This window comes from Oryctolagus cuniculus, chromosome 6, assembly GCF_964237555.1.
Source record: "Oryctolagus cuniculus chromosome 6, mOryCun1.1, whole genome shotgun sequence".
In the NCBI taxonomy this organism is placed as follows: Eukaryota; Metazoa; Chordata; class Mammalia; order Lagomorpha; family Leporidae; genus Oryctolagus; species Oryctolagus cuniculus.
The window spans coordinates 12,736,350-12,759,576 of NC_091437.1; the positions used below are offsets into that span (position 1 = coordinate 12,736,350).

The window sequence follows — 23,227 nt, forward strand, 5'->3', positions numbered from 1 at the left end:
AAGGGCCCAAGGACTTAGGCCACCTGCTGCTGCTTTCCTAGGCTCATTAGCAGGGAGCTGGATCGGAGGTGGAGCAGCCCAAAGAGGATGTTGGCATCCAAGGCAGAGGCTTAACCCACTGCAGGACAATGCTGCCCCAAGGCCCAGACAGTTTGAGGGAGACTGTGTCAGTGTCCAAGTCGCTGACAACAGAAGTGACTCCACTGATGTGAGTTGTGAAGTGTAGGCAGCAGCTGAGAGGTAGAATCCTTACCCAGGCCCTTCCTCCTGTGTTAGCTGCTAGCCACAGGTTAGGGAAGAGAATGCTCCGCCCTGGGCACAGGACTGGTATCCTCTCCGTTTAAAGTCTATTCAAATTCCGCTTCCCATGGGGCTAGCCTGAGGCACCAGCATCCCATATGGACGCCCGTTCTAGACCTGGCTGCTCCTCTTCTGATCCAGCTCTCTGCTATGGCCTAGGAAAGCAGTAGAAGATGGCCCAAGTCCTTGAGCCCCTGCACCCGCATGGGAGACCCGGAAGAAGCTCCTGGCTCCTGGCTTCAGATTGGCACAGCTCCAGCAGTTGCAGCCATCTGGGGAGTGAACCAATGAATGGAAGACCTCTCTCTCTGCCTCTCCTCTCTCTGTGTAACTCTTTCAAATAAATAAAATAAATCTTAAAAAAAATCTTAAAAAAAAAAAAAACACCTACTATGAGAAGCCCTCCATGACCACACTATGTGAAACCTGGACACCTCCCACTGCTCTGTCCACAGTTACTTTCCATAGCAGCTTACAGTCATCTTGCCATTTCCCATTTCCTGTTTGCTTCTGACACCCCCCTAGAATGTCAACTTGAGGATGGGGCTTCAGGTCTGTAGCTGCCACAGTCCCCTTTCTGGGTCTGAGGTTTCCTGAGCCCGCCCTTAGGAGAGGCAGGTCCTGCAGAGTCCCGGTCTGGGCCCGTTTCCCCTCCTCCCCCCTCAGACCCGCTTCCCCCAGCGACTGGGGGCATTGTGGGGTGTCCTTTACAGAGCCTTCCCCCTTGGCCTGCCTTCTGGGCTCAGGTAGATCCTAAATCACAGAGGACAGGAGCGTCCTGAGTAACCGGGTGAACAGGCGCCCCGGAAGCAGAAAGCCCACCTGAGGCTCGGTCCCTGGGCTGTTGGATGCATCTCTTCCACCGAACTTTCATGGCAGGCGCAAGGCCCCGGCTCTGCTGAGGCTGAACACAGTTTCCTCCTCCCAGCAGTTTCCGCCTCCCCCCCCCATCTCTGCTTGCCCCCACCCTAGGCCATCCCCCCTTCACCTGCAGCCCGACCCCCTCCCCATCCATTTCCCAGAAAATAAATCTCCCAGAGGAGGCAGGCAGAGTGGATCTCAGAGAACCCTTCTGAATAAATGTCTATATTAATGAATTATTAACTCAGCCACCCGTGACCTTAAGCCTGGAAGCAGGAGCACCCAGGGCACACAGGAGAGAGGCTGCATCCTTTATTGCGGTCCTGTCAAAGGACCCCTCCCCCCACAGGAAGAAATAATTAACGGGACACGCAAACTTCTCAACTGCACGCGTGCCCCCCCCCCCAGAATCACACCTCGTTTGCTGCCCCTCCCTGCCTTCTGGGGCCTCCCAGCTAAGAACTCAGCGTGCTCCCTAAGGGTAATTTTCGGGGGTGAAATGCTGCAGAAAATGATGAATTTGGGTAGCTAATTTATCGATCCCGACTCCTCTTCCCACTTGTTTTATTTTAGAGGTCATTAATCAGTGAAGAAAAACACCACCGTGTCCCCCCGTTTGCATCTAAGGCACCCGCGCGCCTCATTTATTCCTCTGGAACAAATTCCCAGCAAATATTCACCCATCGATTTGGGAGCCATGGATTTTTTATAAAGGTTTGACTGCATCCTAAGTGGTCCGAGTGATTTGCTCACGCGGTCTTCCAAACCAGGAAGAGGAGCGGAGCGCGTTGGAGGCGTGCAGCCGGTGCGCGCAGTGGGCTCGCCTTTTCCACGAGCAAGGGGGCCGTGGCCAAGGTCGGCCGGGCGAGGGCACATGGCCTCGGCAGCCGGCCTGCCGCGGTGTGTCCGGGTCCCGGCACAGCGCGACTTCCGCGCCCGCCATCTCCGGGGGCTTCCTGGAAGTCTAGGTCCGGGCAGGGGTCGCGCCCTGACGCCGGAGGAGCTTCCCACGAGGCCACTCCGCTCGGAGCGCGCCCTCTGCGCCATCACCTTGAGGCCCGCGCCGGTGCCAGAGCTGCTGGAGCTGGGGCCGGGGTCTGGAACTGCCCCAGCAGCCCATGAATTTCAGGGACCTTAGGCAACCTGCCCAGCCTTTTGGGGCCTCTGTGGTCCCCATCCGCGATTCGGGGGTTCGCTGCACTGCCGTCGCTGCACGGTTGTTAGGCGGGCCAAGCCCACCTGAATTGCCTGCCTGCGCTTGGCGCGCCCCAGCTCTCATTAGCGGCCCAGCTGATCCTAAGAGAACCAGAATTCACTCACGCACCCCTTCCCACACTGTGGGCCGCAAGGGGCCTCGGGAGAAGGTGCAGAAGCTCGCGTGGTTTGCGGGAAGCGGGGGCGGGGGTCCCCGGTTTGGACCAAACCAAGAGGCGAGCGGTGGGGCCGGGGAACCGGCCACTGCGCGGGGGCTTCCATCCCCGGGTCTCGGTCCCTCGCAGCCAGCCGAGAAGCGACCTGGTGTGGTTGCTCTTGCGGCCGATTGAGTTCCCTCTGCGGCGGGCCTGGAGCTGCGTCCCCGGCTGCCGACGGGGCTGCTCCAAGTGCGTGGAGACCTCGTGCTTGGCCTCGGGGTTCCCAGCGCCGTGGGTTTTCCCTCCCTTCACCCTAGACTTGGGTGCGATCAATCTGTCCTGGCATGACGGATGACCTTGTCATAAGGACGCCAGTCCAAACATTTTCGGTCCATCTGTTCCGTCCAGCATCGAGGCATCCTGCGTGAGACGCGGACAAAGTCTACCAACAGCGCGTTTCCGAAGCTGGGAGCGAGCGGTGGGAAGAGAAAAACGAGCAGACACCAAGAAGAAATGGCTATTAGCTGTTCAGCGTGGCGAGTGTTGAACAAGCCGGGCGGTCTGGGGGGAGAAATGAATGCCAGTTCTTTTCCCTGAGATGGGGACAGAACTCGGGCCACCGAAGGCGCCCAAGGCGCCCAGGTCTGCGCACCCTGTCCGCGGCCGCAGCCACCGAGGGCAGCAGGCCCGTGCCCAATTCCTAGGGGCAAGACCCCGCAGCCGAGGTCGGCTGCAGCCCAGAGCCCCGGGAGAAGCCAGGATGCAGGCGGGGGCTGCGCGCCTGCCTCCGCGCCTCCAACCACAGCTTTGCGGGAGACAAACCTTACGTGACCTCTCGGGCAGCCCTGGGCACTCCAGGGCAAACAGCCTCGCCCCGTGACAGGGAACAGTTGGTGCCCCCAGATGAGGCTGGGCAGGCTCCGGAGCAGCCGCCTTCCAGTCCCGCGGCCCGGCTAGGGTCCGGCTAGGAGCAGCCCCTTCGGGGACAACGCCTCCGCGCTCCGCCAAGCCTGCCTCCCCGGCGGGAGACCCGGGGCTCCACTCCAGTGCGCCACCGCCCGCCGCGCCCCGACTTTTCTCCCCCGAGGATTCTGTGAGAGGTGCCGTGGCGGACGAGGCGCCTCTGGCACTCGAAGCAGCGCTCCAGGAAACGCAGCCCCGGGCAGCAGCGCACAGCGGGTCCCGGGACCTGGCGGGGCTCGGCCCGCGGCGGGCGCGTGCCCCTGCGCGTGTGCGGAGAGGCGTCCGGGTTTCCGCGAGTCCACCGCTTGCAGGACCGGGGCGCACAGCCGGCACCTAGGAGAGACACATCATGGACAGAAAGAGACCGCGGGCGAGCGGGGGCCGTCAGCCCCAAGCGGAGGATGAGAGGGTGGAGGAGGTGTTTGTGCGGGAGAGGCGCGCGGGCGGTGTGTGGGTCCAGCCGAGTTAGAACTTCCTCTTCCCTCTCCCCTCCCCTTGGTTCTTCGGGGCTGGCCCCTGGCGCCCCCGCCTGCCTCTCTCTCTCTCTCTCTCTCTCTCTCTCTCTCTCTCTCTCTCTCTCTCACACACACACACACACACACACACACACTTGTATTTTGTGCTGTCGTAAAACCCACGTGTCCAGCCAGGAGGCTGCCAGAGAGTGCAGCCGAGGCGCGGGGACGCGGCGGCGGCCGAGCGTAGCAGCCCACCGCGGCTCCGTCCCGCGCCGGGGTCTGCCCGCGCTCCCGCGCCCTCCGTGGGCCTCCGCGTCTCTCGCTCGCAGCCGGGAAGGGCTCGGGGCGGCCGGATCTCCGAGGCTCTCCACGCGCAGGACCCGGGGGGCATGTAGCGCACCGGGGCGCGCACTCTCCCGCCGGCTCCGCGAGGCACCCGCGCGCACGGAAGCACCCTCCTGCCGCCGCGCGTTTTCGGGTAAGGTGAGGCGCGTCAGGGCTGAGGGTCTTAGGGCTCGGAGCGTGGAGAGGTTGGAGGTCCCAGGTTGGGGGCGGGGGGCTAGACGGTCCCGCCTCCTGGCGCCTGAGGCCAGCGCAGCCGGAGTGGCGCTGCGCCACTCCTGCTCGGGTCGACTCCGGGCGCCGGCTGAGGGCGGGGGCTGCGTCCTGCAGCCGAGCTCTGCCGGCCGGCAAGCGCCCTCTCGCCGGTTCCAGCCCCGAAGACTGGGAGGCAGAGGCAGGCGCACGCAGCTCCCCCTGCGCGGCGCCGACTAAACTTTGCGCCCCAGCGCAGTCGCGAAGAGGGAGCCGCCGAACCCGGGCCGCAACCGGCGGAGCCCAGGGTCCCGTGTCTGGCTCACGCGCGCCCTCCGTGCTCTCTGCCCCCAGCTCGAGGCGACGGATATGCTGAAGCCCGGAGACCCCGGCGGCTCTGCCTTCCTCAAAGTGGACCCAGCCTACCTGCAGCACTGGCAGCAACTCTTCCCCCACGGCGCCAGCGGCCCGTTCAAGGGCGGCGGCCCCGCGGGCCCCCTGGGCGCGCCGCAGCCGCTGCAGCCGCCGCCGCCCCCGGAGCGCGCCGAGCCCCCTCCGGACAGCCTGCGCCCGCGGCCCGCCTCGCTCTCCTCCGCCTCGTCCACCCCGGCCTCCTCCTCCACCTCGGCCTCCTCTGCTTCCTCCTGCGCCGCGGCCGCCGCCGCTGCCGCCGCCGCCGCGGCGCTGGCGGGTCTCTCCGCCCTGCCGGTGGCGCAGCTGCCGGTGTTCGCGCCCCTGGCCGCCGCCGCCGTCACCGCCGAGCCGCTGCCCCCCAAGGACCTGTGCCTCGGCGCGGCCTCGGGCCCGGGGCCCGCCAAGTGCGGCGGCGGCGGCGGCGACGGCCGGGGCGCGCCGCGCTTCCGCTGCAGCGCGGAGGAGCTGGACTATTACCTGTACGGGCAGCAGCGCATGGAGATCATCCCGCTTAACCAGCACGCCAGCGACCCCAACAACCGTACGTAGCCGCAGCCCGCGCGCTCTCCCGGGGCGCTGGCGCCGGCGAGCGCGGGCGCCTGTCGGGGAGGCGGGTCGGGGCGCGGGAGAGCGACAGGGGCGTGGAGTGGGGCTGGCCCCGCGCCGTGGCCCGCGCCTGCCGGACAGGTTGCTGTGGCGAAAGTTGTCTGGCGTTTGGAGAAGGAGGACGGCGGCTGTAATGGCCGGGGGGCGCTTGGGACTGCGTCGCTGGCCCTCCCCACACCCCTGGCCTCACAGTCCAAGTGTTTGAGATCGGAGTTGCCCTTGCGCCGTGCCACGCAGACCACCACTCTCCCGCGGAACTGTGGTGCCCCGGGCCCTGCGGATCCGAGCCTCGAGCGACCCGGAGACCCTGGGCCGGGCCGGGCCGGGCCTGGCCTCCCTGGGCCGAGGGCGCGAAGCTGCGTTCCTGGGGAGTGTGGAGACCGGGGTGTGCTTCCCCTTTATTCTCGGGGTCTTCGGGGGTGGCCAGGAGTGGCCGGCTGGTCGGGCTTCGCAGGACCCCAAGTTCTGGGTGACCCGGGCTCTGGCTGTGCCTGCGGGCAGGCATTATTCGTAGGTTCCCCGTTGCTTTTTCAATGGAGGAAGAGAAATACGCCGGCTCTTTAGCCGGAAGACGCATTCCGACTTCGGGACCCGGTTGTCGCCCGGGGACCCCGCGGTCTTCTCGCAGCCTGGAGCCCGCACACGTTTGCAGTCCGTGTTGGTTCCTGTATGGACTTTGTTCTCAACCTGAGTGACAGTAATTTAGTGAAAGAATCTTACTCCCTTCTTCCCCCAAGTAAATGGCAAACGCCGGGCTGTAGTAACTTCGGCTGCTGCGTTCACATTTTCAAAGGCTTCGCACAAATCCAGTTGCGCTTTGAAGTTTTGAAGCAGATCTGAAAATGAGGATCACGAACGTGTATTGCTCTGTACCCCTCTTCCTTTCTGGCCCCTTCAGAAGTGAGACTGGGGTCAGCGTGAAATACCCTCCCAGCAGCGGGAACTATATATGTTCAGAGAGGGAGTCGGGTGGAAGGCAATGCAGTTTCCAAGATGAGCATTCGTGCAGCTGTTTCCTCCGTCTAATTTCTTCCTCTGGCTTCTGTACAGAGAAGGTGATCGTACATATTTATTTTTTATTCTATTTTGAATACGTCGCATTCTCGAGAATGTCTGCCACTCCGTGAACTTCCTAATTTGTTGTAGTAACTGCGGTGGCCGCTGTTGAAAGGGTCCCCAACGTTAAATCCTAGATGAGGCTAGTGATGGATGGGTATCAGTGATCATTGCGATGGACATAATTCCCAACAAAAAGAGCAGCTGCGATTACCTTTTCCCTCGCTAGAGTCCAGGAGTCAAGTGTGGGTTTAAGAGGGGACGTTCGACTCCGGTTCCCTGTGCAATTAAGACAACTCTTGTATCTCCATGTTCTAGACAAATTTTAATGTCTGTGTTGCCTTCACGGATTTCAGAACATTGTTTCTGCCGCTGCTTTTCTTGAACGTTTTCAAAGCAGTTCTTTTAAATATGGGACATAAAAAGGGAGAGATGTGCTTGGGCAAAGGCATTTCTTGCTGTTGGGTGAAATTTTGTCATTGTGTGTGCAAAGTGGTTCATTGAGCTTACGGTTTCTCTTCTGAATTAAGTCTGTGCTGTGCTGGAGAAGATGCCGGCAGCTCGCACCACCGCCCCGCCATGGGCGCAGCCCCTACACTGTTTATAGTACAGCCTGGAATTTTCATCAAAGGAGGGTTAGACTAATCAGAGACAGAACTGGGATAGATTCCTCATTAATATATAGCTTGAACCAGCTTGTTGCCTCGGCAACTTTTTCCTCCGGTTGGGGGGAAATAAATTATGATTTTATTTAAATGATTCCTGCTGTGTTAATCTTCTGGTATCTCCTTTTGAGTCAAGTGGACAGCTTCAGTGTGCGAATTGCAGGAGAAGATCGAAGGCACTGGACATTAGATTGTCTTATTAGTGACACCCCACGATCCTCACTAATTAAAGGGCAATTGAGCAAGACAATAGGGAGCTAAGATAGCTCCGTGTGGTGCTGGGAGACCAGGGCTTCCGTCTTCCTGGAACCTCCCTGGGCAAGCAAGCTTAGGCTCTCACTGGAAACCAAGGGCTTCTAAAAACTCAGAAATGCGAAGACTGGGAATCCCTTTTCCCTCGTGAGGGGAAGTGGAAGTGTTAGACTTTCGAAAGACTGCAAACTAGAAGTTTCTGCTCATTCCCGGATTTGTATGTGTTGAGGGTGTGATGAGAGGTAGGCTGGAGACAAAAGGGAAACCTTTATTAATTTAATGATCACCAAAAGAGTTCTCTACTTTTTTTTTTTTTTTTTTTTTTGGAGGGGCACATCTCTTTCCAAAATAATTCTGTAAAGGGATCACTCAGGATTGCTTCACTTTGGCACTTGGAGCACTGAGCAATTTTTCTCTTTTTCTTTACAAAGCAGAGAAAGGGGGCCTCCTTCGTTCTCTTCTGCCCTTTAAAAGAATTACTTTCTGTCTGGGACCAGCATTAAGCGATACACTGTTATGTAAGACAGGGGCTCAGCAACACAAGATTCACCTGGGAACTCGGTTGGCTTCTGGTGTAGGGAGCCCCCAGGCCTTGCACACAGAAGGAGTTCAAAGCCTCGGAAAGTGTGCGAGCAAAGTCTCCCCCGGGGCATTGGGGTCTAACTCCGAGGATCCGTTTGTTCTGGGACCCAAGGGCCCTCTCGCTGAGGTCTCCATGCCGCTCCCGTGGCTTCTTTCTTCTCGCACAAGTAGCAGTCGCATAAATTAAATGTGGGGGGGGGGCGGGGAGGCCCTCTAGGTCCCGTGGTGTGTGTCTCTGCCCTCGGTTGCTGCTGGGTTGCCTGGAGCCATCGATCTCCTCCAGCTCTGTGGCGGTGGCCTGTCCTGCCGGGCGTTGGTAGCAGTGACCCCAGAGCGCCTGGCCCATTGGACGTCCACACCATTTTGTGTAGATGTTCTTCCCTGGCCCCTAGGTGGGAGGTGGCAGCAAATCCCTGCCGGCTGTCCCAACCAGGAGCTGGGCCATCCTGATGCGGGCCGGGGTCTCTGTTGGAGCCGTCGCGCGGGGAACAGCGCGGGGAACAGCGCCGCTGTGCACAGAGCCGCAGTAGCAGGGCCAGGGGCGCCCTTGCGGCTGGCTCAGCGTTGGGGAGAGGGGTTGGGGAGAGAGACACGAAGTCTGGGTGCGGCACTGGATTGCCGGGTTGTGGGGAGCGCGCTGCGGAGTCGAAGAAAGAGATAAAGGTTTCCTGATCATCTTTCCCGGGTCCTGTCGAAATCATTTGGAAAACGCAGGTGGGGGGGGGGGGGGCTTGGAGCCCCGCTGGGCACGGACGGCCTCTTCTCCACAGTCCCCCTCGCACTCGGCGTCCCTGCTGTCCCACCCCTTTTTCTCTGGTTTTGTGCGCGGCAGGCCCAGCCCCATCCCGCAACACGCACGATTTAGCTATTTTGCATCATGCGTTATCTGGCGCCCTGGAACCCAACACAGAGCCGCGTCTTAGATTGAGGTTAGGCGAGGTGGCGACTGTTTATTTAAGGTGATAAAATGGTCCATCAGCAGTAATCTCCGTCGATATGTGCCAACGGCAGATGAAAGATGGGGGACACGCCACAATTAATTGCCCTCTGGTTTTGTAGGAGAGAGTGGGGCCGGCCGGGCCCGCTTCGATCTCCTCCCGCCGCTCCTATTCATCATAGGCGCGGTGGACGTGGCGGCCGCGCGGGGCAGGGGCCGGCCGGGTTTATCTGCGCGCAGTCGGCCCTCGCCTGCGCACGCTGGCGCGCCGGTGGAATCTATTAATACCGTCATCGCGAGGCCAATAAAACCCACATTTTCCCCTGGCTCCTTCTTCCCCTCCCCTTGCTGCCTCGCCCTCGGGGTCTCGGGGCCAAGCCGGGGCAGCCGGGCCCAGCAGAGAAAGCCCAGCGCGCCCGCGACGCGCCAGCCGGCCGCTCGTCGAGGGAGCGAGTCCCGAGAAGGGGACGGGAGTTCGCGCTGACGGCGCGCGCTAGAGCCTCGTCGCTCCCCACCCTGGCCTCCGGCAGAGCTTCTAAACCCTCTCGCAGGGCCTCCAAGACCCCTGTCGAGTGGACGAAGAGGGTCTGTGGACCGCGGCCACTTGGCGTTGGAAGAGAGCTCTTTGGGAGCGCCTGGGCGCCCCCGTTCGCGCGGTGGCCCAGTCCCCCTTCCCTAGGGCGCCGGGAGGCCAAGGTTGCAGACCGCCCAGCTCCTCCGGCCTCTGCCCCTGGGCCCAGCCCCTCCTCCGGCTCCGGGCGCGCGGCGTGGCCAGCAGGCGGCACACCCCGGACCGAGCCGCCGGGCGGCGATCGATGGGCGCTGGCCTCACAGGGCTCGGCCTGTGGAACTGTGGTGACGGTCGGGGAAGATTTACAGCCAGGCCGCCGCTCTGGGGCTGGGGGCCTGGACGGGGGGAGGGGGCAGACTCTCAGCCCCTGCAGGGTTCTCTGGACCGCGGGTGGTGAGCACAGGGTGGGGCGCGCGCCCTCCGCTGACCCGCTGCGCCCCAGCCCACTCGCACCTGCAGGCCTCTCCGGATCTGCAGAAGCCCTGCGCGCTTTGTATTTCTCCTTCCCTAGAGCCGAGGGGGATGAAATCCCAGAAGAGAAAGCCGTGGCTTTGGCCCGTTCGCCTCAGAGAAGGGCCATTAAAAACTAGGAATAGTCCACGGGCTTGTAAAGACATCAGAGAAGGCTCGCAGAAGGGCGTGGCATGGAAAGGGGGAAAGTTCTCTTCTCTTCCCTCGGCCTGGCCTTCTGCAGGCAGGAGGTGCACGCTCTGTGATCCAGGCAGTCAGGCCCCTGGCCCAGGGACCGCAGACTGCAGCCGTGACAGATGCGTTGGAGATAGAAGAACCATCATTTCACGTGGTCCTTGTTGCAAAAATGGTATTTCGAAGTGTCTTGCTTAAATCACATGAAAATAACTGGCACATACAAACATTTCCTTATGAATGACAATTATGGATTTGCACAAAAACACTCCTTGGTTTCAAGAGAAAATAGCAACATTTCCTTGCCTATAAAAGGACGTTGGCCTGGAATGCCTGGTGAGGGTATGCAAATGACATTGTTACAGAGATGCATATTTATAAGTAGTTGGGGTATCCAGCCTCCATAATCCTCATCCCTTTTCACATTGGTGTTTGTGGCTCTCTAGCTAAGAAATACTGTTAGAATGTTCCTGTGCTTGAGCGTGTTTGTTACCAACCCCACCAAAGAGGTGGCTTGTTTTAAACATACTCAAGTTCCACCTGGTCCCTGAGGTGCAAGTTAGAAAGCATATGCGGATGGGATTTTGTATATTAAAAAGTGGGATGTTGTACATTAGACCATAAGGTGAGATATGACGGCGGTTGGTCAACTTCCCTGGCGGGATGTTTCGACGGAGCATTAAGCGTGTCACCCACGGAGAAAACTCAGAGGATCCATTGACCTTGTCTGCTGTGGACCTGATGTATAGGTCACCTACTGTGGACTGGGGGGAGAGGGCTCAGTTTTTTAATCTGCAAAATGCTCCTATTAAGTTTTCCCAGCACTTGTGGAGACAAATGAAACAAGTTGAAGAGAGCACTAGAGGACTTTTTGGTAAAAGGACTTAGCCTGTTTTATGGTCATCTGTTACGAATGCTTCAAGTGTGCTTTAGTGTGTGTGGGGGGGGGTGCTGGGGGTTGCAGTGGCTGGAGCTGCTGCCTTTGCCCTTTGGTTACTGATGGAGCTGGAATGAGGTTACATGTGGAGGTGTCGGGAACAGGTGCAGTGTCTGCTCAGGCCCTCGCGGAAGTGAATACTAGACACTCTTGCTTCTCTTACTACTCTGCTCTCACCCATTGCTTTCTTGAGCCACCAAAAATTGGTTAAAGCAACTCCCAGGGATGACCTATTTTTTATTTTCAGGGAGCATCTTGCCTTTGCTAATTGTCCTTTGTTTTCAGTTACTTGTGCTAGGGGCTGAATGGCCATCTCTCATCTGACACTAAAATTCAAAACTACGGCTATTACCTATTTACTTTCCTGTTTATTTTCTGAACTTTAAATCCTCCCACATCCCCCAGAGTGTGGGAAATAGAGAGAAATCACTGTAGCTCAGTCTAGCTCTGGCAATTTTTGTGGCCTCAAAACAGTTGCTTTGGTGGAATGTTTCAGTGCTGTTGAATGAGTCCTGAGTTTTGGACACAGACCTCTCCCAGCTTCCATCAGTGTGAATGCGGGAGAGTCAGGCCCGGCCTGACTGCAAATCCTTTCTTGGTCACCTGCAGCTTCTGGTCTTCGGTGAAGTTACAGTGCTGGGGAGGTCTCAGCCATCTCATCAGAACAGGTGCCTGGCACCTGGCAGGCACTTGGTGCTTGTTGTCTGTCCATCTCTACAGTCACAAGTTTGAGTGTGGAAGTGCGCTTCAGAGAGGCAGGCACGTGGATAAACAAGGGAGTGCCCCTGCCTAGGCCCTAGGGAGGAGGGCAGAGCCTTGCACTGTTCTCACATTGATTCGTGTTGCTGAGAGAGGGGGCAGAAGGGCCTGTGGGCCAGGGAGTCCCAGATACTACCCCACCTGCAGAAAGGGGTGTTGCTTTTCCTGGAGGGGCCTGGGGTCACCCCCCAGAAGCTGCAATCAGCAGGTGCCTTCATCCTCTTGCTTTCTTGGGAGGGGAAGGTGCAGCTGTGGGAAGATTGGATGCTCACAGAATCAACCTCTCTTGCCATAATGCAAATAGGGGAGAGACTTCGCCCACCACGCTGGGGTTGATATTTGGTGTGCCTTTGTGGAAAGCTCCCTGCTGACTCAGTTTGTTGGAAGCATTTTTTTGGGTGCTTCAGCCCTCTCAGCAAGAGGGAGCACCCCCAGGGTGATGCATCAGGCTTACTAGCCACTAAGGCCTGGCACAAGCCCCAAGGGCCACCCCGCAGCTCAGTGCTGGAGCACCTGCTGCTGCCCCACTCTCTCCATCAACACCAGCCGGGGCTGTGAGGCTCTGCCGGAGGCTGGGTTGCGCGGGCAGGCGCCGAGGCCACCTCCTCTGGGTAGGCCCGCTGCGCCCGGGGCGCAGACACCGCGGCTCCACCAGGTCCATTAATAACCCGGAGGGCGCTGCGATCCGACAGCGCGGTCTTCCCAGGCCCTGCTTCCCGCGGCCGCCTGCCCTCTTCCCACCCAGTTCAGATCGAGGGACGCTGGGCGCCCACAGCCGTCCCGCCCAGGGGACAGGGGTGCCCTTTCGCGCCGGCTGCCTGGGGAGCATGGTGGTGGAGAGAGCTTCGGCCACAGCCCTAGTCTGGTTACCGCAGGGGACAGCATTCCGTCGGGACAGGGGTTGGGGGTCCTCTCCATTGATCCGTTACACTGATCGGTTTCTGGGGAGAGCTTGCACGCGCACACAGGCACCCCGAGCCCGCTGGGATCCCCCCCACCCTGATTCTGCGCCGGTCCGGGATGAGCGCTGCCAGGGCGCTCAGGGAACCCCTGGGGTCGGGAGCTGGGCGTCAGCGGGGGTGCGGGAGGTCGGGGAAGCCGCGATGTCACTGCGCCAGACAGGTGGGCCACCTGCCCAGGTGGTTGCTAAACGTAACCTCAGTCCTTGCAAAGAGAGGAAAACCAAACGCATAGATGTATCTTTCCCGGGTACCAGATTGGGCAAGGGACGGGCTTTATTCGCGGTAACACGGCAGATGCGCCCTGCCGTCCGGGTGGAGTGCGAGGAGGGGCGGGGAGCGAGAATCAGCCGAGGGACAGGTGCGGGGAGGCCGCGCTGTGGGCTCCGCAGCCGCGCAACGCCTCTCCCTGCATCCAGCTCCCAACGCTGTCCGGGAGCCTGGGGTTCTGCCTTGGAACCGCGCAAGTTTGGGTCCCGCGAATTCCAAGGGAGCTGTGTGGGTTGGCGGTTCCTTCTCCTAGTGGCCCTCTGCGCCCCCATGGCGGCGTCGCGTCCCCCGCAGGTGGCTGTCGGGGCGGGCGGGGATGCAGCCTCTCGGGAGCTCCCCCGAGGACAGGCAGCCCCAGAGGCCAGGTTAACCTCTCCCTTCCCTCTCGCCCACGTGTCTCCCGCAGGTTGTGACATGTGCGCCGACAACCGCAACGGCGAGTGCCCCATGCACGGGCCGCTGCACTCGCTGCGCCGGCTCGTGGGCACCAGCAGCGCCGCGGCCGCCGCGCCCCCGCCGGAGCTGCCCGAGTGGCTGCGCGACCTGCCGCGCGAGGTGTGCCTGTGCACTAGCACCGTGCCCGGTCTGGCCTACGGCATCTGCGCGGCGCAGAGGATCCAGCAGGGCACCTGGATCGGGCCCTTTCAGGGCGTGCTCCTGCCCCCGGAGAAGGTGCAGGCGGGCGCCGTGAGGAACACGCAGCATCTCTGGGAGGTGAGTGCCCGCTGCCCCGCGCCCCTGCCCTTGCGCAAGCCTGCCTTGGCCCGGAGGGCAGTGCAGAGTGGATCCCCACCCAGTGCCAGTGATCACCTGATTCAGAGGCACCTGCTGTGAGGATGCTGGCAGAGCCGGGCCTGGCACAGAGCAAGCCAGCCGGGAAACAGGGCCTACAGGGTTTTGCCTCTGCTGCAGCTGGGATCGATTTGCCCTCTTGTCTTTCTGAACCTTGAGAAAAAGAGAGAACAGCTGAGGAGATGGAACTGGGGAGGTTAATGCTGAGGTGAGAGCTTCAGTCCCAACTAACCCGCCACCCCACCCCACCCACCCCACCCCACCCACCCCACCCCAGTGTGTTTTTATGCCCAGAGATGGAAGGAAGCAGGACCAGGGAGCGGAGAGTCAGGTTCATTCTCTCAGATGTAAACAGTGTTGTGAACGCTGACTTCCTGTGAGGAACGCTGATTGCTCACAACTTTCCAAGTGCCCAGAGTAAGCAAATGATGTCATGGATCAGAAGTCTCAAGTGCAGTGTCTTTTCTGTCAAAGGACGACTCTCGCCACTCTGGTGTAACTCAGTTGGTGAGAATACTTCCATGGCCCGTGTTGACCCGATGCTGTTGTTTAAGGACAACCTGCTAGAAAAATGCCAGCCAGAGCTTCCTGATTGAGGACTGGAGTCCACGCCCCCCTAGACAGATGCCTATCATTAGGTAATCTGCCACACACACTTCAGCCATCTACACAGTTGAGGGTTATTTGGGAAATACAAAATGCTAGAAGTCAAACCCTTAAGCACAATGTAGATCATGAACTGGGGATGGCCTGAAGAGCTGCTGAAGTGCCAAGTTGCCTTGCCCCTTGGGGCTCCTCGAGGGGTTGTTCTTGTGAGGGTTTGTCCCTTGCACTCTGCTCAGTGGCCTGTGGAGACAATGGTGAGTCCTGCAAGCTGCCTCGTGTTCACGAAGGTAAAAACTCCTGGGACTCCACAACCCACTCCCATTCTTGCTCTGCAGCCACCCTGGCCAGCACTGTAGTAGGCACTGGAGAGGCGGTGTTGGGAAACACAGACCTGGCGTCTGGAGCCCTGCTCATGCAGCCTCTGCCGAGCCTCCTTTAAGCTGGGCAGGAGCTCAGCAGAAAGGGCAGGGCAGCTCCTGGGCCACCCACTGCAGTATCCTGCTAATTGCCTGGATTCCACATCGCTCCTGCTCCTTTAACTATTTTTGGGCAGCCGTTGCATATATAAGTTTAGTCTTTGATGATGGGATTCCTGAGTGTATGTTGGGGGGAGGAGGGGAGATTGACATCCTTATTACCAAATGGTCCTTAAAAAAAAAAAAAGAAACAGAAATTGATTTAATTCTAAGGGGAAGATGGCTTGGTGCAAAGAAACATGGAGGTAGATTAGAAGTTTGAGTTTTTGCATAGGAAAACTAATCAAAGCATCTGGTTTTGAAACATTTCCTAGTTCGTGTTTGTTTCTGAGTAATTAGTTGTAACCCCCATGCGGTTTACAGTTTATAAAACATTGCCAGGCGTGGGTCGTGTTCCAGTGCTGTTACTCGGAACTCTAAAAGCACCGTTTAGGGTCTGCAGATGCTTTTGTGGGGATATCCTAACAGTTGTTGAGTGGCACGGATTTGCTCGATCTGAAAACGGAAAACCCGGACACCATTATGTTGCCCTCTGATGCCTACCTATTTTTAGAATGCCTGGGGACAAAGCCATAAACATGTTTGTTTTGCTGGAAGGCTTTGAATGACTGGGGTGTTGGCAAGAGGCCACTACACATATAGAATACGTAGACTGAAAACTAGGACCCTTTGTTTTGTGGTTTGACTTGCACTTGATGAAGTTCTGATTCTGTTGTTGTAAGGAGACGGGGGACTAAGATCGTCCTTTTTCTTTTTCTGGATATTTGCTAGAGACCAAGGGAGCTTCGTCTCTCGTTGGGGAATGTGAATTGAATGTGTTAGAAGGGTACATAGAGATGATTCTGCATTGTAAAAAAGACTTGCTGGGTGTATGTTTGGATGGTCTACAGGCCCCTACTCCTAGATGTAGGATATAAGCAATCTATTTTTATCATCTGTAACAACAGCTAGGATAATATATACTTGAGGGATTGAAGGGATATTAATACTTCAGCCATGTAAAATGTATCTGTCTCCTGGGAGATCATATAAAATGTAACAAACTGAGACCAGTTAAGTTAGTGCCAATGTCCATTTGTTAAGGTAAAATGCTGACTTTTAAAAATAGGTTTCATGTTTTTACTAGTCTAATTATTTGTAAGATACGAAGTATGTGTTTATTTTTAATTTTAAGCCTTGCGATTTCTATGAAACGTGGCTATTTGAATTACGTTATTATTTGTAACAGGTGATTCTAAATGCTGAATCGATCCTAACATTTTAGTGTTCCCTTTCAAACTTAAATTCTGTTGTGAAACTGTTAAAAATCACAATCTTATTTATATTAGAGGGTCTCAGTAATTGCAAGGCACTACAGGTCTAAAGGAAATGTTGGCAATAATTGTTTAATGACTCATGTAATAATTATTTATTTTAGAAACATATTCTTTATCTCCCAGAATATCAGCTTGACAAGAAGCAGATCTTTAAAAAATTAAAAGCAGTTGAATCATGACTCTCTCGTTTTAAAAGTCAGCGAAAATCATTTCTCTTCCTCACATTTTTTCAAGTCATTTGCTGATGAAGAAATGCCTTTATATGTCGAGTTCAATACCCAGGTCCTGATGGATCTTACTGGGGTTACTTATCTTTATTTCAGTACAATAAATGGATTGCTAATCTTTTGCCGTCACTGTTTCCAAGTAGATGATGGATGTTTGTTTCAGTTTACAGCCCTTTGTTTTTAGTGTTATTATACACATGCAGTTATTATACACAGGCAGGCTTATTACAGAAACAATCAGACTCACCTCACTGACTCCTTTTCTTTAATCGTTAAAGCCTCTCCTTTGTAGAAAAATGGCTTTTTAATATTCAATATATGTCAGCCCCAGAGAGCTTGTCTGTTTGGATTATAAACATGTTACCATTTTTAGTTAATATTTTCTGTGTGTATAATCCTAGTTCTTCAAAATGCAGCCATTTAAAGAAAGTTAAATATCAGTCCATTCCATTCAATATGTTTTAACACTTTTGGGTGTTTTGAGAAAATTCAAAGAGTTTTTCTTTTCCCTTTTATTAACACTAGAACAAAGTATTTTTTTTTTTTTTGATAGTTCAAGGAGATTAGCAAGCTAAAAGCCAAACTCTTAGTCATCTTGGGGAACAATCAATTTTTGTGTTTTTTAAAAATAATAAATCCAGATACTTCAAAACAAAAACATCGCAGGACACATTAACAATCACTTGCCTTGGTTATACACATTTTTTCCAACAAGACTTGGATGCATGTTACGTTTCCAGCCGCTTGGATGTACTGGGAGAAAAAGTTCTTTGTGACTGTTTTGCAAAGGAAGCAGAATCTTTCTCAGCAATTAGATCTTATTGATGAGAGTGAGACAATTTTGTCCTAAAGTGTTTTCTAATAAAGAAGTGAAAAGACACATTCGATCCCAACATTTATGAAAACATTATCTCAATTATTAATGTGCCCTTTTTCCCCTGAGATAAATTAATCTAGTTGCACATGGTTTCCCCTTTCTGCTTAACATCAGAATTTAATACATGGAGACCTGAGGAATGCACACAGTGTGTACTTAAAGTCCCTTGGAATAAAATACAGAAGTTTAAAATAGAGTTGCAGTTTAAGATAGGCTAAAATTACTCAGGCCTTTCAACTCAAAGTCTGATTTGACAGGAAATTTTAGCAGTAATGACAATATGAATTGCACTTATTTTCACCCTAGAGAAATTGTTCTGCTAATTGAGATAATGTAATGGCTTGTTAGGATTACAGTCAAGGTCCTAGAAGGGGCTTTCATTGTATGGAACCTGTCTTCTCTCTGCCTGAGTACATTTTAATGTCTCGTTTTCATGTGCTTGATGTGGAAATCTTCATTACTTTTCTTCAGAAAAAATCGAGGGGGCTAACATAACGTGGGCTTTTTTGTGGTTTGATTTTGTGCCATAATATTTTAGATTTAATAGGAGTTTTGCTTTTAAGCAAGTACTCTATTTTTCATCATTTCCATTTAGCTTACGTCAAAAGATATTAATGAAAACTAATATTAAAAATATATTACACATGGCTAAATGTTTATATTTCAAAACCATCATCAGTAATGGGTACTAGAAAGGAGTGAATTGATTTAATATTTACATATTATATATATTTTTGTATATGAGCCATTTCCATATATACAGTACCATACCCAATTTGTATGTATTTAGATGTTGGCAAAAAAAGTTTAAGTAACCACTTTAGATTACATTAATTAAAATCATTGAAAAGTGGCTTCAGCAATAGTACTGTAACTATATACTCCCTATTTTTGCTTTATGGGCTTTGGCTTATTTTGGCCTGATTCACCAAAACACTAGGAGATAGAATTATGTGGCTGTCACAGTTATATTTAAGCAAAAATTGTGTTTCTCAGCAATTGATCATTTAATATACTAGTCTGTCAGCTGGCTTGTGAATATGTCAGTTTTGTGAAAATCAGATAATGTCTCCTTAACAAGAAACCTTAGTAATGTTACTATTATGTTTTAAATTATGCAAAGTAACAGCTGGTGGATCTCTCCGGCTTTGCCTCATTTGATTTGAAGATGTCTTTTATAGTGGGGCCCATGTGATCGAGTGTGAGCATTTTGTAGTTTTACATAAACTGTAAAACCATCTGCTGCCTCTTGGAATGGCTTCCAGCATTGTGTTAAACAATCAAAACCTGGTGCCTCACACTGGCTTTGAAGGGGTCCAATCCAAGTCTTAGGCCTTGTGGTCTGTGTTCTGCCCTGCAGTGTCACCCTTAGTTTTCCAAGTCCCAGAATGACTCTGCTTTTTTAAAAAATGTGGAGCAGCTATTGGGAGATTCTCACTGTAGTGAGGTTGGATCAAATGTGCATGTGACACTCCGGGGCTTCAGTCCCAAATACTTTATAAATATCGATGTGCTCTGTATCAGCGGGACTATTTTTCTCCTATTTCAGTGTATCTATTGTTCACATATTGCTTCTTTTATTGATGGCATTTTGTCCATGAGAAGAAAATAATTCACGATTATGTCTGGCTCCATAGCTGTGTATTTCCTCATGTAACTTTTTTTCTGTGTCCATGCTGACTTGAAAGTGAGATCAGATTGTCTGAGGCTACTGAGTATGGATCCCTGCAGGATAGCATTCAGGCTGATGGAGCTGGGTTACGGTGACACTGGTCCCTGGAAGCCTGCAGGGGGCCCTTCTTACTTCACTGCGTAAATTAAGACAGTTTTAATTAATTGAGAAAAATGGCTCTCTTACCCAGGAATCACTTAGACTCGTAGTATAATATTATGGCTTAAGCCATGTTTTGATTGAATAGAAAAAATCGGCATGTTGCTTACGCTGGTTATTTTCCTTAACTGCGTGGACTTCACTGGCGATCCCTTCCTGCAATATCACATTCCTCTCTTCTCCGAGGGCGCAAGTGATGTAGTGGAAGTGTGGAGAAAAAAACCTCTTGCAAAGAACGCAGCGTACGCAAAATCTCTGAGCCTGCCCCCCCACCCCCCGCCACCTCTCTCTCTCTCTCTTTGGTATCGCATGTACTCCAGGATTTCATGAGTTCAGACATTCTTTGTGTATTTACATAAGAAACACAGACTCCAGTACAAGTACTTAGCATAAAAGCCCGGAGAAGCCAGAGCAGCATCTACTTTTCCTTGTAAGCATTTGCCACCTCGCTCAGATAAGTTACAGAATTCCATTATCCAAATTGTTACACATGTGTGACAGAGGTTGACCTTTCCTCATGTCAGTCCTCTCCGTGCAGGTCCCAGGCTCCAGCCTAATGGCTCAAACCCTGATTTACTCACTGTAATAAGGGCAGGAGGTCGAGCAATTGTCAGGCTGCCTGTTCGTCCTCTCCTTGGAGCCTGCTTGAAGGCTGTTAACACAAAGCTTTTCAAAGTGAATTTACAACCAGCACCACTGACAGAGGCCAATCAGTGCACCATAAATGTCAGGTTAGTGAGATTGAGCAGTAAGTAAAGCACTGACAGCACACTATTGGCTGGAATCAATTGGCCAAGGCTTAACCGCACAGAGCCGTCTGCGTTGGGCAGGCTCAGGGCAGGAGCTGCACGGGCAGCGCCGGCTTCCAGGTGGCGCCTGCAGGGTTACCTGGCAGTGGAAGCAAAAGGTGGGGCCGTCACACATTCGCCTCACTCCACCCTGCATCATCCCGTGTTGGTGCGATTCGCCATCTGGGCGTTGAGAGCGTCTGAGCCTGCAGCCGCCGAGGCTGGGCGGAACCAACCCGGCCTGGTTCGAAAGTCCTCCAGTACCGGCTGTCTGGACGTTGGATGCATGCGGTGCGGAGCAGTGTGGTGTTCAGACTGCACAGGCACAACAGGGATGTCCACAAAGGCGCAGACACAAATAAGCCCAGCCGTGTGGAAGTTTCACCGAAGTCACTAATGAGTGATTATGGGTTGAGGGTCTGAATATCCATGAGATGTGGTTCCGCCAGCGGACGGAATGTTTTTATCATTTTGTGTAATGACAGCCTCGACAACAATTCATTTAGCTCTGAAGGCATCAGCATTAAAACGGAGGAATCCATTAAAATGCTGTATGCAAGGATTTATAAATTAGGCAATTTCCTTGATTATTGCAATCATTTACAAAATTGATTGTTCCGGTGTGGTATAGACAGATTTCTGCAATGATCATTGACAACAAGCACATTCCCTGATATCAAGTCACTGTCCTGCCCCCCCCCCCCCCGCCCCCACTGCCCACCACCCTCCCGCAAGGTCAGGCGGACTTTCAAAGGAACTCACAATGATGAGTATATGGTGTTGCTGTTCAGGGGGGAGCCACTAGTCTGGGCTGGTGAGAGCAGCTTGCTCTAAAGGTTAGAACATTATTTGACAGTGGTAGTGCTGATCCGGGGGAAGTGTGCTGATCACCCTGATCCATTTCTGGACCGCAGCACAGATTTTTGATATGATGCCAATTTAGAAGGAGGCTACTCTTGCAAATTGCAGCTGTAAATATTTGTTGGATTGAAGATCTGGAAGTCAATAACGTGTTTTATTTGTTGGGCCTGGGTGTTCTAATTATCCAATAGATATATCGTGGAGTCACTGAATTTTAGGTCAATTAATTCTGGAAGGCCAGATAAAGCCATTGTTACAAACGTGCATGGCTCACAACGCCGTGGATTTTCCTGTTCAAGCACACACACAACAAGTTCACTTGGTGCTTGATCCCTGACCACAAACCACAAAGTTGCCTTTATTCCTGAAATATCAGCTGTGGGCCTGCCAAATGTGTCTCAGGACCCTGTCCAGTGGGAGCCAGCCCCGCGGTTTATGCTTCGTACAAAATAACTGACTCTAGGACATTCGTTTTTAATCATCATTTGTTTTTAATCATCATTTTCCCATTTTGAAACTTTAACACAAACTGTAAAATAATAGCACTTTTGAAAACGGTTTAACAGTGTTGGGAAGACAAAAAAATGTTTCTCTTGAGTTATGTCCTGATTGTGCATGCAAAATAATTTGATCGAGGTAGTTCTTTGTTTAAAAGAGCAACTGCTGCATTTGAGGAGGTTGAGTGCTGTGGTGACACCTTGCTGTTAACTGGGCTGTTGTTGCTTAGTAAGTCCGAAGTTCATTTTCATTTTTTCGTTTGTTGTAAAGTTCCCTGCTTAAAAATCCAGTAAAAAGGCAATATTTTTCTTTCAGTGTTTTGATTTTATCTCCTTATTTTTATTTAAAGTTTTTATTTTTTTCTCCCCACAGCATTTCTGGTTTCTTTTAAGAGTTTAAAACTGTGTGACCAGCTCTGTCTCGGGTGAACTGTGAATGAAGCGCTTGGCCTTATAAATGTTTTTCCCTGTACCCCGCACATTGAGTGAATAAACCAAGATCTTTGGCATGCATTATGAAATGATAATGTGGGATCCAGCCCATGTTATTAAAATGAACGGTGTTTTAGCTCTCTGTGATCATTTTAAATCAAACCTGCCACAGGTAATGAAGTGTCTTCTATAGAAACATTTAGTGTAATCTAAGTCAGTAGAAACTTCCTAAGTGCTTTTTAATTGGAATCAAATTAAATGTAATCAAGCTATGTTTTCAGTGTCTTCCGAAGCACCAAGAGCTGGGTGTTGTTTGCACAGTTGGGATATTAGTGCGTATCACAAAATAGCACTGGATTCTCAGGTACCCATGCACTCTTCACAATGGTTGACAGCCTCTGCATAAATTCTAGCTTAGAACTGTGGAACCTGTTGTGTTTGCCCCAAGTTATATTTTAGAACTCCTTCGTGATGTTAAACCACACATAAATGGTTCTTGGGGGAGAAAGTTCTGAAAAATATTGACATATTTGGGAAAGCACATAACTCCAATTTATCACAATTAGTAGTAATTTAAAATTTGAACCAGATAATTCACCAAGCAGAAAATCTCATCATTAAGTTTCAAACTAGTAGAAATGAATTTCCATATAAAAACTAATTCGTATGCATCACAAAAAATCCAAACTATTTAACCATTTAAACCAGTGATGACCATTGTTGCTAGTTTTTACAGTGGCTTTTAGAGAGCTGACTGTGTTATGTATTACACATTCATTTCATTAAGTCAGTTTTGATGAAAGATATTTGCAGTATCTCATGGATACTGCTGAACTTTTTGAAGCAGCAACCTTACTGGCTGTGTCTTCATAGGGTCTCCTGCAGAAGCTTACATGTGGTTTACCCAGGAATAGGTTTTGATTTTGTATCTAGTTTCCTCCTCCCTTCCTTGCACTTTTCCTGGTGGGAAGTTTAATTAACAGCCTGCAGGCCCTACTGAGGTTCTTTTTTTTTTTTTTAATTTTTTAATTTTTTTGACAGGCAGAGTGGACAGTGAGAGAGAGAGACAGAGAGAAAGGTCTTCCTTTGCCGTTGGTTCACCCTCCAATGGCCGACCTGGCCGGCGCACCGCGCTGATCCGAAGCCAGGAGCCAGGTGCTTCTCCTGGTCTCCCGTGGGGTGCAGGGCCCAAGCACTTGGGCCATCCTCCACTGCACTCCCTGGCCACAGCAGAGAGCTGGCCTGGAAGAGGGGCAACCAGGACAGAATCTGGTGCCCTGACCGGGACTAGAACCTGGTGTGCCGGCGCCGCTAGGCGGAGGATTAGCCTAGTGAGCCGCGGTGCCGGCCCCTTCTGATGTTCTAAAAACACTTCTACTGATATTTTCATATGCACCATAGCA

General features: G+C 53.0%; 1 protein-coding gene across 4 annotated transcripts in view; it reads left to right on the forward strand.

Annotated features, from left to right (window-relative positions):
- Positions 1–4,010: 4,010 nt before the first annotated feature.
- The window catches only part of PRDM6 (PR/SET domain 6), a 100,031-nt gene continuing 80,814 nt past the window's right edge, over positions 4,011–23,227 (forward strand). The window contains exons 1-3 of one of the 4 annotated variants that reach the window (XM_051844144.2): positions 4,011–4,412; positions 4,823–5,423; positions 13,528–13,835. In XM_051844144.2, coding sequence (XP_051700104.2) covers positions 4,838–5,423; positions 13,528–13,835 — 894 coding nt within the window. In that variant the 5' untranslated portion in view covers positions 4,011–4,412; positions 4,823–4,837. Of the gene's footprint in view, positions 4,413–4,502; positions 5,424–5,449; positions 13,836–23,227 lie in introns of those variants that run through there. The other 3 variants (XM_070075790.1, XM_051844143.2, XM_051844142.2) reach the window with 3 other exon arrangements.